At 50.5% G+C, this 16,123-nt stretch overlaps 8 protein-coding genes across 8 annotated transcripts; 3 read left to right on the top strand and 5 right to left on the bottom strand.

Annotated features, from left to right (window-relative positions):
- Window positions 1-1,420: 1,420 nt before the first annotated feature.
- Window positions 1,421-2,908, top strand: M436DRAFT_60228 (uncharacterized protein; the record flags this gene model as incomplete). The annotated part of the gene is made up of 1 exon (XM_013575512.1): window positions 1,421-2,908. The coding sequence occupies one exon, from the start codon at window positions 1,421-1,423 to the stop codon at window positions 2,906-2,908; it is 1,488 nt and encodes a 495-aa protein (XP_013430966.1).
- A 1,390-nt stretch (window positions 2,909-4,298) lies between these two features.
- M436DRAFT_69413 (ribonuclease T2) lies at window positions 4,299-5,430 on the top strand (the record flags this gene model as incomplete). The annotated part of the gene is made up of 4 exons (XM_013575672.1): window positions 4,299-4,395; window positions 4,455-4,649; window positions 4,700-5,247; window positions 5,302-5,430. 4 exons carry the CDS (start codon window positions 4,299-4,301, stop codon window positions 5,428-5,430), a joined length of 969 nt encoding a protein of 322 aa, XP_013431126.1.
- A 728-nt stretch (window positions 5,431-6,158) lies between these two features.
- On the top strand, window positions 6,159-7,963 carry M436DRAFT_60226 (uncharacterized protein; the record flags this gene model as incomplete). The annotated part of the gene is made up of 4 exons (XM_013575511.1): window positions 6,159-6,303; window positions 6,353-6,568; window positions 6,621-6,919; window positions 6,971-7,963. 4 exons carry the CDS (start codon window positions 6,159-6,161, stop codon window positions 7,961-7,963), a joined length of 1,653 nt encoding a protein of 550 aa, XP_013430965.1.
- Window positions 7,964-8,057: 94 nt separating this feature from the next.
- M436DRAFT_60225 (uncharacterized protein) lies at window positions 8,058-8,474 on the bottom strand (the record flags this gene model as incomplete). The annotated part of the gene is made up of 3 exons (XM_013575510.1): window positions 8,058-8,191; window positions 8,240-8,336; window positions 8,394-8,474. The coding sequence occupies 3 exons, from the start codon at window positions 8,472-8,474 to the stop codon at window positions 8,058-8,060; spliced, it is 312 nt and encodes a 103-aa protein (XP_013430964.1).
- A 945-nt stretch (window positions 8,475-9,419) lies between these two features.
- On the bottom strand, window positions 9,420-10,799 carry M436DRAFT_78144 (uncharacterized protein; the record flags this gene model as incomplete). Its single annotated transcript, XM_013575823.1, has 1 exon — window positions 9,420-10,799. The coding sequence occupies one exon, from the start codon at window positions 10,797-10,799 to the stop codon at window positions 9,420-9,422; it is 1,380 nt and encodes a 459-aa protein (XP_013431277.1).
- A 642-nt stretch (window positions 10,800-11,441) lies between these two features.
- Window positions 11,442-12,923, bottom strand: M436DRAFT_11460 (acyl-CoA dehydrogenase/oxidase C-terminal; the record flags this gene model as incomplete). The annotated part of the gene is made up of 2 exons (XM_013575097.1): window positions 11,442-12,551; window positions 12,606-12,923. Coding segments are annotated over 2 exons (1,428 nt in total), but the record flags the coding sequence as incomplete, so codon positions are not given.
- A 454-nt stretch (window positions 12,924-13,377) lies between these two features.
- On the bottom strand, window positions 13,378-14,442 carry M436DRAFT_78142 (uncharacterized protein; the record flags this gene model as incomplete). The annotated part of the gene is made up of 2 exons (XM_013575822.1): window positions 13,378-13,854; window positions 14,092-14,442. The coding sequence occupies 2 exons, from the start codon at window positions 14,440-14,442 to the stop codon at window positions 13,378-13,380; spliced, it is 828 nt and encodes a 275-aa protein (XP_013431276.1).
- A 402-nt stretch (window positions 14,443-14,844) lies between these two features.
- On the bottom strand, window positions 14,845-15,927 carry M436DRAFT_14873 (uncharacterized protein; the record flags this gene model as incomplete). The annotated part of the gene is made up of 1 exon (XM_013575109.1): window positions 14,845-15,927. A coding segment is annotated over one exon (1,083 nt), but the record flags the coding sequence as incomplete, so codon positions are not given.
- Between the last annotated feature and the right edge of the window lie 196 nt (window positions 15,928-16,123).

The following is a 16,123-nucleotide window of genomic DNA, read 5'->3' as shown; positions in this document are numbered from 1 at the left end:
GACAAGCGAGAGTGCACTGTTGCGAAAGGGGCATGCGTGGGCATAGATGCCGAGGTCAGGTCGAGTCTCGCCAGGGAAAAGCTGGCAGCGTTGCAGACAAGCCTCGTGGACACGTCCCCAAGTAAGTGAAAAGTGCCGTTGCTAATGCAGTCCTGTTTCCAAGAACATTTTCCACATGATGACAATCTGCATGTCAAGGGTTTGCGCGTGCGCCCATGTCCGAGTGTCTCCTGAGCTGTGAATAGCAACGTACATGCGGCCAACACGCCGTCGACGACACTGCTAGCTCCATGGTCAAATCATGTCGCGTTCCAAGGATCTTGCATATTTTCCTGGCATCGCATGTCGATGATTCTCAAATTCTTCGCATTAGCTTGATGGCGTTGCGTGAAGCAGGTCGATCAGTCTCCCGGCTAAGATGGTCCGCAGCTAACAAGACAGCCCTGGAGAAGCTACCGCCAGATCGGGTTCCTCAATAAAGTGACAGCGCCGCAAACTCCACACTACGAATGCAACAACACGGATTCGGGTCCCTTGGAATGAACTCTCTTATATTGCATACCAGGCCCGAATGAATTTCGTGAAGCCTGAAGGATTCGTGGATGCACGTTGACCGTTTGCACTCAGACACCGGTACCAATGCAGACGCTGAGCTGATCTCGTTGTTTTCTTCTGCGTTCTTCATGTCGGCAACGCGGACTTCGGAAGTAAAGGAGGGCTATACGTGCAACGCACACGGGAAGAGATGAATTCGTACGAGAGGTGGAACCGTTCTTCTAACGGTTCGCTCTAATCATCCGGACTTGGTATCGACATGCACATCACCGTTGCGACATATGTCTACATTGAGGCATTACCCAACAACCTGGTTCTGATGGACCCGGTAACAAGGGTTGGTAACTCGTCATGACGCCTCTCCAGATCCAATATGGGATCAATCTATCTTGCACATATGATCGAGGATGCGAACTGGACGGCCGTAGCTTGTCGCCAGGGCTGCAAAGTATTCTTTGAGATTTGTCAAACGGCATGGATCCTTATCCACAGCTGTGGCTCGCCTGTCATTGTTCGTTCCCTACCTGGAAACGATCTCAAGGCTCCCCGTTACGCCACCACCGCTGTCGAGGCTCAAGTGTGGTAAAACAAAGAAACTTTATCCTGAGTCTAATCTGGTGATATCTTACTTCCCGTGTCATGAATATAAATCTAGGGGCTTGGTGTCTCTCATCTCGCTGGGTACGCAGCTCTTCCTCATCACACTCTTTTATCTGCTCCTCGGCTCTTCGAGAGGTCAAGACTAGTACTGCTCATCTCCAGTACTTCTGCGACATCACAGACTCTTGTTGTTAGCCTTGTACCATATTCGAACACCATCTCGGCATCTAGGACCTACTGTTGTATCTCTACCTGGTCTTCCAAGATGATCACCGACGGCTCTCTCGACAAGGATCTGGAGAAGGGTAATGACAAGCAAGTCGTCGTGATCACAGAGAAGAACTCAGTGTCTTCCCTCTCGTCAAGCTTGTCGACATCATCAACGCTTGTCAGTTTGTCAAAACCCGAGTTGACGCAAGCCGAGGAATCTGTTCCACCGAAACGACAAGCCAGGATCGTTCGATACCTACGACACACCGGCCTCAATGTCTATCGACGCATATTCTCCATCGTATTCCTCGCTAATCTTGCTGGTTTGATCGGCCTATTGGCGTCGGGTCATTCTTCCATCTTGACCCACATGCCGTATGCGGCCAACGCTGCAGCAGCGAACTTCTTAGTCGCAATTCTGATACGTCAAGATTATATCTTCAACATGATCTTCAGAATGTGCCAATTGGTGCCACTGTCGGCGCCACTGCGACTCCGCAGAGTACTAGCCAAAGTTTACGAACATGGTGGTATGCATTCCGGATGCGCGATCGCCGGAACCATGTGGTTCATCTTGTTGACCGTCCTCATCGTCGTAAACTTCGAGACCGGCGCAATTATCCACACGCCTGTTGTTCCGATTTTCACCGTCTTTTTGCTCATCATCTTCCTGGTTATGTGTGTTTTCGCGCATCCTACCATTCGTCACAAGTTCCACAACTCGTTCGAGTTTACTCATCGTTTCGCTGGTTGGTGTTCAATTGTCGTCTTTTGGGTTGATCTGGTTCTCATTGCCGACACTGTTCGTATTCAGAACACTACAAACCCTGACCCGCTTGGTTTGGCTCTGGTCAAGATGCCTGCATTCTGGTTCCTCATCATCATGAGTTTCCACATTGTCCTGCCTTGGCTTCGTCTTCGCAAGGTCGCTTTCACCGCCGAACGTTTGTCGGAGCACGCTGTTCGTCTGCACCATAAGGAACAGATGGGTCCATACCGCGGTATCGCAATTGCTGAGTCGCCTCTTGGCGAATGGCACCCCTTCGCCTGTTTCCCCGATGGAGATGGCGTGAACAACAGCATCATGATCAGCCATGCTGGCGACTGGACTCGCAGAACCATCGACAGCCCCAAATCACACTACTACGTCAAGGGTCTTCTCAAGACCAACGTCTTGAGTATGGCTTCCATCTTCAACCGTGTGTTGCTCGTCACCACCGGCACAGGCATCGGTCCCGCACTTTCTTTCGTCGCCGAGCCCAGCCGCAAAGGTCAATGCCAGGTCTTGTGGGTGTCATCATCTCCCGAAAAGACATTCGGACAGCCTTTGATCGACTGGGTGTACACTCTCAACGGAAATGCAATCGTGTGGGACTCGAAGAAAGACGGTCGTCCTGACATGGTTGCGCTGACGTTGAGGCTGTACAAGGAGATGAATGCTGAGGCTGTCTTTGTCGTGAGTAATCCCAAGTTGACCAAGCAATTGGTGTATGGGTGTGAAAGCCGTGGAGTGCCAGCATACGGACCTATCTTCGACTCTTAGATTCCTGGTTTCTAAGCCATTGTCTCTTTCCCGTCTCTTTCTTGTCATTTTCATTTTTTCTGTCTTTTCCATTCTCTCCATACACCTTGGCTACATACCTTTCTCTCTTTTTGTTTTTACTTGCCTTCTCTGTTCACCATACACTTCCAGACGCAAGTCTACCTTTACTTTTCTTGTCTTTTTCTTCTGTTCTATTAGCGACTTCAAAAGTCAGCGTGGTGTTTGAGTTTAACCATTTCGCATTGGGAGCCACATTGAACATACCTCATACTCTTACCTATACTTGTACAATATGATCGTCCATCGTCTAAAGTGCAATACCTTTTATATCATTGTTATTGTCATACACTTTGAGTTGCTTTTCACGACTAAGGGTCAAGTCTCAATCTGAGGACCTACCTCGCTTGTGCGGAAATTGGTCGTTGCCGTGTCTTTGTGCGCCATCCCTTCTTCTTGCTGTTGTAAAGACTATTGATAGATTTGAGCGACGTCGTCTTATCGCAGGTCTTTCTTCGAAACTACTCCCGAAGAATCTCGCGTGGTTACAAACCCTTTGTTATGAACGGTTAGTCCGCGTGGCAAGAAGCGGGATGTTTCCACATCGGGGTCTCAATAGGACCAATACAGCTGCCGACATGCCTTGTTTGATTGAATGTCTAAAACCTTGATCAACCGTGTCTGATGCAGGTGAGAGCACAAGATCATGTGATCCTTCTCCGGTGTATGTGAGAGATGTTGACATCGCTGAGCTCCAATCTTGTCCTCGAAGCAGAATTGAAGAGGTTGGAAAGTCTTGGCATTTTCGCTTGCTTGAGGCTTCCCGCCTTCTTTCTCGGTGAGCACGAGAACGACCAATCAATCGTATAACATGTGGTTCTTGAAGGTCGAGAGAAGGTTGCTAAGCATTGTAGTGGCGCTATAGCTGTATAATCTGGATCGATGTGTTTGTCGTGGTCTCGTAGGTCAAAAGCGCTGTTGCGAGTAGCTGTCGCAAAGTCGTGCGAACTTGGCCACGATAACACCGATTATCAAGAGGTCTTGCGTATCTTTGAGGCGAGGACCGAGATGCGAAGGCATCGCTGACTGCCATGATATCGAGATAGGCATCTTCCAAGTTATCCGGAACTCTCTTCACCGACCCCAGAAATATCATGACGACCTTCCCGATTGGCGCTCGCCGATGACGGTCGCGGCCGACAAGATTTTTGATGTGGAGGAGCTTCCAGCCAATCATTCGCTGCACGCACGTCCGAGAGCTATCTTCATCTGCAGTATGGCTTCATAGCATTAACAGAAGAAAGTATGGCGATCAGGGTATATAAAGAGATGGAGATGGCGGCGCTTGGTTGTATCCAACACACAGCTTTCGTTCCTTGAGCTTCTCGTCAAGATGCGTTATTCAATTGCTGCGGCTTCGCTGTTCTCGACTTCGGCTTTGGCTGTGCTGTATCCTGGCCAGAGCAATGTCAACCACACTTGCCAATTGAGTGAGTATCTCGAGTTGATGCGACGAGTGTCAGTAGTCGCTAACACGGTATACCCATAGCCAACTCGGACGCCGTCCTGTCGTGCTCCAGTGCCGCCAACCCCAACACGGTCGATTCATGCTGTGCCGAGACATACGGAGGCCTCTTCCTCTCGACCCAATTCTGGTCTACATACACTGGTCTCGAGTCCGAGGGCCAATTGCTGCCTGCCGATGACTGGACGCTGCATGGCCTGTGGCCTGACTTCTGCAATGGTACGCATCAGGCACTCGGCTGACATGGACTAGACTGATCTCCTTCACAGGCTCGTACACCCAATACTGCGATCTGAACCGTCAATACGACCCTACGCCATCGCCCAACACTACCAACTCGCTGCCCAATGGTACTGTCGTCCCGCCGTACAAGGGTCCCTCAATTGACACCTTCCTCGAGCCCTTTGGCAAATACGACCTCCTGGCATGGATGAAGAAATATTGGATCAATCAAGGTGCCCCCAACAGCGACTTCTGGGGCCATGAATTCAGCAAGCACGGCACCTGCTTCTCCACTTTCGACGTGCCTTGCTATGGCCCCGAATACGTTCAACACCAAGAGGTCGTACAGTTCTTCGAGACTGCCATTCTCTACTACCGCCGCCTGCCAACTTACGGTTGGTTGAACGCAGCGGGCATCAAGCCTAGCAACACTACTACCTACTCGATTGGCCAGTTCCAGAATGCGCTTACCAAAGGTTACGGTGCTCTGCCCTACATCGGTTGCAGTGGCCCTCGCTACAACGAAACTGCTGCCGGTGCAGGCTCGACCGACAATGGTAGAACCCAGATTTCTGAGACTTGGTACTACTTCCATGTAAGTTCGATCATATCTGCTTACGATGAAGCGGTCGACTAATACTCCTCACAGGCTCTTGGTCAGCCTCAGAGAGGTGCTTGGCTCCCTACCAACGCCACTGGCTCGGTTACCAGCTGCGCAAAGGCCCCCAATGCCCTTCGCTACCCTCTCCGCGCCAACGGCTCTACCTGGGGTGCTTGAAGCGAGTGAACATGAATTCAAGAACATGGAGACAGTAGTAGGACAAAATGTGTAATGTATAGATATTTCCTAAAGACTGTATTGGAGCAAGTTAGACTTCCCTTCTCCCTTCGCTTTCGCTCTTTGTTCAATCTCCATGTGCGTCTTCTTGAACGTTTCGACATCTTGTACCACGCCCTTTGACCACGCCTTAGGCGCCCTACCAGATTTTTCTTACCCTGATTCTGCCTATCAACCCCGCCAACCTTATCACCGTCCAGGAACTTCTTTCCATTTTCCATGTTTCCATCTTTGCTTATCTAGCAGAATCGCATCCTTCGAAGCGATCCGAGTCATTGAAAAACACCCAACACCGAAGGAAGCCGAAGCTTGCTCGGCCTGCAGTACACAAACTCCCGCGAGCTTCACGGCTCAGTACCCCGACTATGCCAAGCGATCTTTCCCCATACCGATTCCACGAGTTTGGCAACCATTCACCGTGCGTCTGTACATCGTCGAGCTACGAGGTTTCTGTTACTTGATAGTGTACTATCGATGCGGAGGGCGTGTTGCGGGGTTGTTACTGATAAGATTCGGTTGTAGAGGTAGGGAAGGTGAAGTCCTTTGGCCAGGTATATGTAGGTGGCCGTCGCTTTTCTTTCCTGTTCGCTTTTCTCATCAAAGTCTTTTCGTCGTTGTCAAAAAGTTTTTCTTTCTTGGTTCCGCGTCTGTTTTCGAGCGCTGCCATTATGGAGGATAATAGTGATGTGAAGGAGTTTCCTCAAGTGACCTCTGCTGTCACCAAGGATGTCGGCGATGTCGAGAACGCTGGTGCTCGCAATACCCACACTAAGAGAGGTCTATCCTCTCGACAAATCCAGTTCCTGGCTCTCGGTATGTCGACTGCATTCAAACACTACTCTCATCACTGACCACTATGCAGGCGGTGCTATCGGTACTGGTCTGTTCATCGGAAGCGGAGCCACACTCTCCGCAGTCGGCCCTGCTCCTCTGCTCATGGGCTACATCGTCATGTCCTTTGTCGTCTACGGAGTCATGAACGTCCTTGCGGAAATGACCACCTATCTCCCTCTTGAGGGTCTCTCCGTCCCTTACTTTGTCAACCGTTTCGTGGACCCCTCTCTGGCTTTCGCTATGGGTATGCTATCTGCACTGCCTCATCCGACATTCGATCACTAACGAAGATTCAGGATGGAACTACTGGTACACCTTCGCGATGCTCCTCGCCGCCGAAGTCACCGCTGCCGCAATCATCATCCAATACTGGACCGAGAGCGTACCTGTCGCCGTCTGGATTGCCATCATCCTACTCGTCATTCTTGCACTGAACATCATCGCTGTTTCCTTCTTTGGAGAAGCAGAGTTCATCTTCTGTTCGATTAAGATTCTTGCTATTCTTGGGCTTATCGTTCTTGGTATTGTGCTGTTCTTTGGTGGTGGACCAAACCATGATCGTCTTGGGTTTAGATACTGGAAAGAGGGGAATCCTGTAAGTTTGATCGGCTATGATATGCGAGAAGACATGCTAACAGACCGCTAGGGAGCTTTCCACCCATTCATCGCTAAAGGCAACACTGGAAAGTTTTTGGCGTTCTGGTACGCCTTCATCAAATCGGGTTTTGCTTTCATCATGTCACCCGAGTTGGTCGTCACCGCTGCTGGAGAAGCAGAAGCTCCTCGTCGCAACATTCCCAAGGCAGCGAATCGCTTCATCTACCGACTGTTCGCATTCTATGTGCTGGGAACGCTCGTCATCGGAGTCACTGTGGCCTACAACGATAAGAGTCTTCTCAACGCCATCAACAACGGAGAACATGCCGCCGGCGCATCGCCCTTCGTCATTGCTATCCAGAACGCTGGTATCAAGGGCTTGAACCATGTCATTAACGCCGCCATTCTGACTTCTGCTTGGTCTTCTGGAAACGCATGGCTATTCTCTGGTTCCAGAATGCTATACTCCCTTGCTCTCACCAATCAAGCGCCGAAAATATTCCTTCGCTGTAACAAGAATGGTGTGCCTTGGGTTGCAGTCCTCTTCACCTTCGCCATCGGCTGCCTGGCTTTCTTGAACGTCAGCAGCAATGGAGCTACAGTCTTCAACTGGTTCACCAACATCACCACCATCTCCGGCTTCATCGCCTGGATCGTCGTCCTCATCACCTACATCCGCTTCCGCAAAGCAATGATTTTTCACAATATGCTTGATGCCCTACCCTTCCGCACACCTCTTCAACCATACTCTTGCTGGTTCTCACTCGTCGTGATGGTGTTGGTTACCTTGACAAATGGCTTCTATGTCTTTGTTCCTTCGAGATGGAATGTTTCAGACTTTTTGGTTTGCTACATCACCATTCCTATCTTTTTGGTATTGTGGTTTGGACATAAGGTGTGGAGTAGGAATTGGAGGTGGTGTATTCCGATCAGAGAGGTGGATGTGTGGACAGGTAAGGATGTTGCTGATGCGGAGGAATTGGAGTATGAGGTCCGTGAACCGAGGAATCTGGCTGAAAAGATTTGGTTCTGGATTGTTTGATGGTGTTGTGGAAGAAAAGTTCTGGTTTTCTTGGGGTCGGATGAGAATGCAAGTATACACGATAATGACGTGCCTTTTTCATGACTCAGTGCTTTTAGTGCTCTTTGCTCTCGGCCTTGGTGATCTTGTTGCTCTCGCCCTTGCTGACTTGGCCGTTCTCGTCTTTGCCAATCACAACACCTTCGTCCACCTTCTCAGCTTCCTTCTCCGCTTCTTTCTTCTTTTCCGCTTCGATCTTTTCCTACACAATCGTGATTCTCTCCTCTAAACTAGGACCACTGAGGTACCCGGGACCATATTCAGTGATGGTAAACACCACTTCCACGGAGCTGCGAGTAGGAACTAAGCTCTCGCGCCTGTCGATCACGGAGATCTGTTGTGCTGTTAGTCTTTCGGGATGTGATGAGGAGTTGAGGTGATGGAAGCTTACAGGGGGTTGTCGAGGGTGGTTACGGGGGCTGGTGGTGGTCACTTCGATGGAGGAGTCTTTGGTGGGAGGCTGCTCGGACATGGCTGGTTGCATGGAGTTGTACGTGTAGATGTTGAGGGAGTTGAGATTGATGGAGGTAAGCTTGCGAGTGTAGAGGTTGTGTGGTACTCCACTAGATAGTGAGCCGCGTTTACATTGACGCTTGGGGTGGTGGTTTTGTATACTTCACTTGCTTTGTTCTTCGTTGCTGTCTCTCTAGGCTGCTGACTATGAGTTCTGAGCGTTAACAATGCATGGAGTCTTGCAGATAACAGTGATGTCCCCTGAGAGAGGTAGGGTTGAGGGGTTTCTTTGGCCACACTTGTAGTTGTGAGGATGTTGTGCATTTGGATAGTATCTGCACACATACCGATGTCTATATGAGAGTGGAGAACGATAGATACATCAAGCAAGTAGGTATGGTGTGATTTCGGTATGATTGTCCTCTCCTGTAGCGTAACACTTCACTCAATTCGTCTTCTGCTCGACCTCATTGATTCAAGAGCGCCTTAAGTGCATTGTGATGGATCAATGAGCGTGTTGGGACAAGAGTTCACATCTAGAGACTCGATCAGGTCTTCCTACGCTGCTTCCTAGCTATCTAGACGCATGGTACTGTATTGATCACGTTGGAGTTCATTGAGAAAAGTCATATCGAAGGCTCTCACTGGGGACGCTCGGAAGATGTGGAAACTTGTGCATTGGGATGGTAGAGAAGCAGACTGCCAATCGCTTGGAGGGTTAACAGTGATATCTAAAAACGCTCACACCTGAACGTCTACGATATGTCTTGGAGAAACAGAACGCGTAGTAGAAGAGAATGCTATCACAACCAAACACCACTGCTATAGCACATTAAACACAACTCGTTCGTAAGACAGGAAGCGAAATTTTGATTGCGAATATCCTGGTTGACCAATCCTGGATGACCAAGGACTCGAAAAAAGATAATTATACATACACCGAACGAAGAATCGCCTGAGACGCTCAAGGGACATAACCTGTCAGATTTCCATCCGCGCCTCGAATAATGACAAACTCTGAGGGATTGGGCACACCATATGCCAGAGGAACGAGCAAAGGATGACCAGTAGAGAGATGAAGAGCCGGGTAACCCTCAGTATATTCACTGTCGTTCAAATATCCAATGCCATACTTGTTGTACTCTTTATCACGTTTTCTGGTTGCCGCGATGATGTCGTTGTCCCAGGGCGTCGGTTCGATCCAGTCGTCAGCAGAACCAGACCGTTCGAATCCTTGCATTCTCATTTGATCGCGTATCTCTTCTTGCTCAAACGCGAGATTGATCGCTTTGCGGGCGGGCGGTAGTGTTGTACTGGCTCCAATGGTGGCGACGACGGAGGAGTAATCGTCCCAGATGATCCCGATCCACTCGTTGAAGCGACGATGATGGCTTCGTACACTGTTGTCTGGGTTTCTAGTAATCTCGGCGATCCAGGCTCTGACTTGCTCCTCCGTCGCACTGGTCGCTCGGTATCTGAAGACGATATCACTGCGGCGGAATGCTTCTTCACGAAGGGCCCGTAAGGAATCGTAGAGCACTTCCAAAGCATCCATAATTTCCTCCAGTGCGGGATGCGGCGTCTGGATATTCACTGCCTTGTTTAATATATTGACGATATGTCTATCGCCACAAATTTCGCAGACTTTGCTCATGAGATCGGCGTGGTACGAGATGCGTTGTAAAGTGCTGCGGTGGAGTGGAATGTCAGTGGGGTTGATTATGTCGTAAACAGGGGCCCGTCCGCTAGTCACAGCCTGATGATATGTAGGGAGTGGAGTGTTGTTGAGAGCAGTTTCGGGGATTGGGTCTTGGAAAACAGATTCAGAGATGTGCGACGGGGTCCGGATTTGAATAGGAGTTGTTGGAGGATTGGGAGTGAGATTCTTTTCTTCGTCTACGTCGATCTCATGAGCGTCGGGAACTGGGGTATCAAAACTTCTGTTCGAGATGATTGTTGATATCTCCTGCATGAGCGCGTGTTCAGGGACCATAGTCTGAACTAATGTTGTGCCGCCGTGGTTGTCGAGCTCCCGAGCAACCCGCATGGGCATGGTCAACTCTCCCGTCGTCTTGAGGACGTGCTGCTCGGATGCTTCATAGTGGAGAATTGGAGGATGTTCGTGTCCGCGGTCCTCAGGGTGGTATCTCTCAGGAGGGGACGGCGGGGGCGGAGAGTCCTCGTTGAATCTCGTCAAACAAGCTACACAAAATTTCTCCTGTTGATGATAGCTCATGTATGGGTCGATGCAAGAGCCCACGGGTTTGCCCAAGGCACACTTGTCTGGCTCAGCGCCGAACGTATACCATCTCGTCTCCCATGACTTGTTGTCGCACATCGACATTGGACAGACATAGGTTGTCCTTTCGCCGAAGCACATCCTGATCGTCAATAGGTTGGTTTTTGGACGACGGGATGCGTTTGGAGATCTGCAGTTGTTGTGATACGAGGGAAGAAAGTTTTGTGGCACCTCTTGTGTATGTTTTGATGATCCCAGCGAGCTTTGAGAGACTCCGCTAGCCGAGTGCCGCAAACAATGGATTCCGTCGGGAGACTCGCAATGCTGGCGGAAAGTTGGTTGCCCGGTCAGATGTTCCTACGTACGCCCTGTCCCCCTCGACGTGATCTGATGCTACAATCTCATGGTGAACCACAATATCGTTGGGCTCTTCGGATCACGTCCACGGAATGAAGAAAATGATCGACTAGCATTACAAAGGGCTAAACACAGATAATATCTAAGTCCATGCGAATGCTGAAATGCATAGTCCTTGAGAATGGGAGCAATGTCTTGTGTAAGAGTGCACGAAGCTAATACCGACAGTTTGACTATGCTTTGCGGCTTTATATCTGTATGTTCATGCAAGCCAGACCGCTACAGCTGGGCCATCACTCTACCACGGCCACCGTAAACGACAAGAAAATCAAGCTCTGCTGGCTTTGAAGCAGTGTTGAGGCCAATTGGTGTGTGCCAACCACGCTTCGAAATCCATCGGTCACAAACCTCTACTGCGGCTGCGTCTCCATCGCTCAGAGCATCTTCTGCTAGCAGCACAGAGCAAATGACCCAAGTCAGCTCCTTTGCAAGAATTCTGCCCCTCGATAAAAGTTCCTCTTTGCTCATCAGCTCAACATTACATCGCACGTCTGTCCACAGAATTTCGAGCTGCTCTGCCCAGGCGTGGCAGAGCTGCTTCGACTTTGAAAAGATCCCACCGTTGCGGCGCCATCTCTCTGTAGCTGTTGAAACCGTACTGTCCAGCGCAGCTAGTGTCGCAGGACCAACGGAGCCTTTGACAATGCGTATCACGTCGTCAGCCATGATATTAGTCGTGCCTTCCCAGATACTGAGCACATTTGCATCGCGGAAGAGTCGAGCTATGTTGAGCGCCGCATCCTCGTTCTCGAGGTAGCCGAGTCCCCCTAGACTTTCCATACATTCCGCCAACCCTGCAATCGAGACCTTTGCCGCCGTCATCTCCGCTAAAGGTGTGAGTAATCTGAGAATCAGAGGTGCTGCTTCATCTGACACAAGTTCTGATTGTTCGCAGCGTAACTCGTTGATTGACGGTCCTTGTTGACCTTCACAGACTCCTAGAAGAGCGGCGGTGTAGTAGGTAAGGAACATCACTGCGCGATACTCAACATGTAACTTTGCCAGTGTATGAACATGCACAGGGGTATCCATTAGAAGCCGATCGCGGGCTCTTCTGACTTTTGCAAAAGCTCTCGCAACAGCAAGACCCCGACCCAGAAGGCCAATCGCGGTCATCCCAGTATGCAGTCGAGTGATATTCAAGATCGTGCTTATCTCTTTGACGCCTTGTCCTGGCTTTCCCACACGCCAAGCTCGCATGTCAGTAAGCACGAGTTCGGCGGTAGGGAGCGCGCGAGTGCCTAGTTTGGACTTCAGTCTTTGGATCTGGACTCCGTTGAGTTCGGTGTCGGTTGTGTCAATGCCCGAAGAAGTCCTTCTCATCGGTGTGAAGAAGGACGATAGACTGCCATCGGGCTCCTTCGCAAGTAGTACCGTCGCATTGGCATCGGTGGCAGATGAGAACCATTTGAAGCCAGTGATGGACATCGGGCCCAGCGGCTTCCCTGTGAGATCCAACTGTTGAGGCTCAGAGCCAGTGGGAGGTGCGGAGACGAAATCGAAAGCTTGTGTCTCTGTAGCCCTCACATCACTGCCGCCAGGCCGTTCGGTCATCCACTGACCACTCGTCCATGCTTGTTCCGGATAACGGCTGGTAAGGCGTTTGTAGTAATCTTCAAAGATCGCTCTTCGCGATTCGTCCAGATCATTCTTCGCCAACTGCAGTTTCAGCAATTGCGCACCTCCATCTGTTATAGCACTCGGACATGTCACGCAAGCGTTACAAGGCGCCCAGATGTGATACTTGACAAATTGATAGGTTCGCGCATGACGTCCGTAAGTTTGATCGTGTCCAATCGCAACGATACCCTCAGCGATGCCCAATTCTGGAGCTTTTGCCAGCCAGTTGTAGTGATTAATTCGTCGACACGCTTGCCAAATGAAACACGCAACGATGGAGCAAGGTAGTAGTAACGACGAACTCAACAACTAGAGGACTGATGGTATTCGATGGGGTTGATGGTATTGGTATTGAGGAGGATGGCAACTAGCTAGCTAAGTGGATGGCAACACCGAAGTGGCAACCTTGCGCCAAGGTTTCCTGCTCCCAGCTCCACAACGTGCTCTTGTACTCCGTGACAAATTCGTCAACCTTTCGCATATCCATGCTCTCAATGATGTCTCATGCATGTGCTGTGACGAGGGACCACAAAGGGTAAGATCCTGATGACACTCGAGGTCCATGATGGCTGAGTTCTTCAAGGGATTGTATGACTCGTTGTTGAGACTCGGAGATGATAGCCCTCTTCTTGCACCTCGAGGGGGTTCAGGGGTTAGAACGCTTGCCGTCCTTGAGAGCCTTGAAACTCCAGTTGGCGATCCCGAACTTGTCGATAGCGACAGGAGCGCTTCTAGGAGTGGCCTGGCTCACACTGTCCATCTCTGCGTTGAACTCAACAGGAGCTTCCTTGGTCTCCTTGGCCTCCTTGGTCTCCTTGTTGACCTCGTTAACCTGGTTGACCTGGTTGACCTGGTTGTACTCGCTGGCCTCGTTGACCTTCTGCAGATCTCCAACCTCCTCAACCTCCTCGTCTTCTTCCTCCTCTTCTTCGATGTCACTCAGTTTGTTGTTCTCGTCCATGGTGGCGTCCTGTTCCTCGATGATGGCAAGAGTGCGCTTAGCCAGAGCCAGGAGTTTGGCAACCTGGCTGTCGTCGTCCTTGAGTGTGTTGACGGCTTGCTCGGCCTCCTGAACAGCGATGCGAGCGTGGGTCAAACCATGGTCGATGCCGTAGGCAAGAATCTGTTATGCTGTTAGCTTTTTGCTATGGCTCAAGAACAGATGGCCAGGCGGTAGAGCAGGCAAGATGTGCGTGCACGAGAGATAGCGAGGCTATCACGAGCAAGAGTAGTGTTCAGCGAAAGCGTGATGCAGAAACCGTTCTCACTGGGTCATGCTCTTTGCCGAAAGACCTCGTGCATCATGCAAGCTGGACTCTATCGAATAGCCTCACAGCGGGGATCAGAAGTGGGAGCTTACCAGGTGAGCGTACACTCTGAACAGCAGGGTACCCTGAAGCAGCAAGACGCGAGCATAAATTTGCGCCTTCTCGGTGTTGCCGTCGCCAAATGCGTCAAACATTGTCTTGCAGAGCTTGTGCTGCTGGGAGTTGGAGTCGACGGATGGGGACCAGGGGGCCTCGTAGTGGGCGGTGTCAAGGGCGTCTGGAACTCGAGCCTCCTCTTTGGAGGTGAAGAGCTGATCGAAGTGCTGGTCGGTCATGATGCGTGATTGCTCGGTGGTGTTTTCGTGGTTGGCGAGCATGGAAGCGTTTGGGGCTTGCTTCTGCTGAGGCGAAGTAGGGATTTGATCAGGCTGCTGGTCTGCCATGGTGTACAGTTGATTGCTTGATTGAAGTCGCGTGGAATATAGACTGAAGTTTTGGAACCGATGTTTGGTGACAGGTGATGACGGAAAATCCGGTTGACGACGACCCTTCCCTTGTGGGACTGGTGGCCCGACTACACGACGCTTTTACCATACACAAGGCAGATGTTTTCCCCGAGTGCTGGGTGTTCTCAAACACCTTCTTGCGTTCGTGCACATTCATTCTACATACGATGACCTAACAAGGAATGAAGAACTTCTTCAAATTGAGCAGTGTGGGAAAGTTGATCTTGTACTGAGGCACGAAAGAGATGAAGGTGGGAAGAGTAATATTACAAGTAGGAGAATGGTCTTTGACAAAAGAAATAAGAAAGGTCGTACTCAGGACGTGCCGGGCGCAGTCTTAAGGAAGAAGCCCGCGAAAGCATAACCACCTCCACATCTGACATTCGAGCTGTTGGGTATCATGTATAATGCGTTCGTGTTAGGACACCAGCCAAACCCATAGACAACAGGATTGCCGTTGGGCGGTCCAGAGCTCTGGCAAGTGCCGTAGTAATCTCCGGCGTTGGGTCCCTTGTAGTAACAAGACAAGGAATATGATGCCGAAGAAGGAGCCTCGATATAGATCCTGTTATCTGCCGTGCCGGAATTGGGCTCGTAGTGATCAACGAGGGTCATTGAAGGATCTTGCCATGAGCGAAGAGCACCGGAACCATCGATATAGAAGACATGGGCGGCGTTGATGTCTGTGATGAATAAAACAGCGCCTGAGCCCTCACGGCTGACATACAAGGCTTGATTGCCTGAACTGGCGAGAACGAAGAGCTTTGGTGTCCTCGTCTGGGTTGCATATGCAGTGATGGTAGTTGTGGTTGATGTTGTTTCGGTGATGGTGGTAGACACAGGCATGGCTTCGACGCTGCAAGCATCGGTGACATCCTGCGGAGCGAAGGTGGCAAGAGGGTTTACCGATCCGGTACTCATAATAGTCGAAGCTGTCGTTGTATCGTTGGCTGGTACATCGAGCTGTCGAGGCCTCAACGACCTTGTTGCAATTTCAGGTGCGGCAGTGACTATACCTCGTCTACGCTTGGCGAAGTTGACAGTCATTGTCGATGTGGTTGTAGTGCTGATGACTTCGGTCAAGGTCGTCGTTGGTGTGGTGTACGACAAAAGCGAAGAGCAGTAAGGCTGCAACGTGGCCGACTGAATAGTATCTCTGGCTCCTTTGAAGCCACAAATCTCAGCTGCACCCACATCTGTAGGGTCGTAAGCAGCTAGCAACCTGACATTGTTGAATCCCAAGTTCAAGCTTGGCCATGGACCGCCAGGTTGACCTTGACAATACGCGGTTATCGAGAAACTTCCCGTTCCGTTGTAGCTTGCAGTGGTGGTAGTATTGAACGAGACAAAAGAAGGGCTGCTGCTGTCGTAGCGCACATAGCTCAGAGTATCATGCTCTGTACCTTTGACCTGAATGTCACATCTCACACCGCTTGGAAGGCCCGTAGGATAATTCAAGAAGATGTCGTAACCGAGGAATAGCTGTTCGCCCATGTACAGAGTGACTCCTGGCTGACTGATACCGCCCCAGGCGTAACCGTTGACGAAGTTGCTGTTGGGAGTGATCGATAGCATGCCAGCGAAAGCGTAGCATGACTGAGTAGCATTGACCGCAGGT

Source organism: Aureobasidium namibiae (genome assembly GCF_000721765.1).
Source record: "Aureobasidium namibiae CBS 147.97 unplaced genomic scaffold scaffold_2, whole genome shotgun sequence".
NCBI lineage: Eukaryota > Fungi > Ascomycota > Dothideomycetes > Dothideales > Saccotheciaceae > Aureobasidium > Aureobasidium namibiae.
This window is presented reverse-complemented; position numbering and strand designations above follow the sequence as displayed.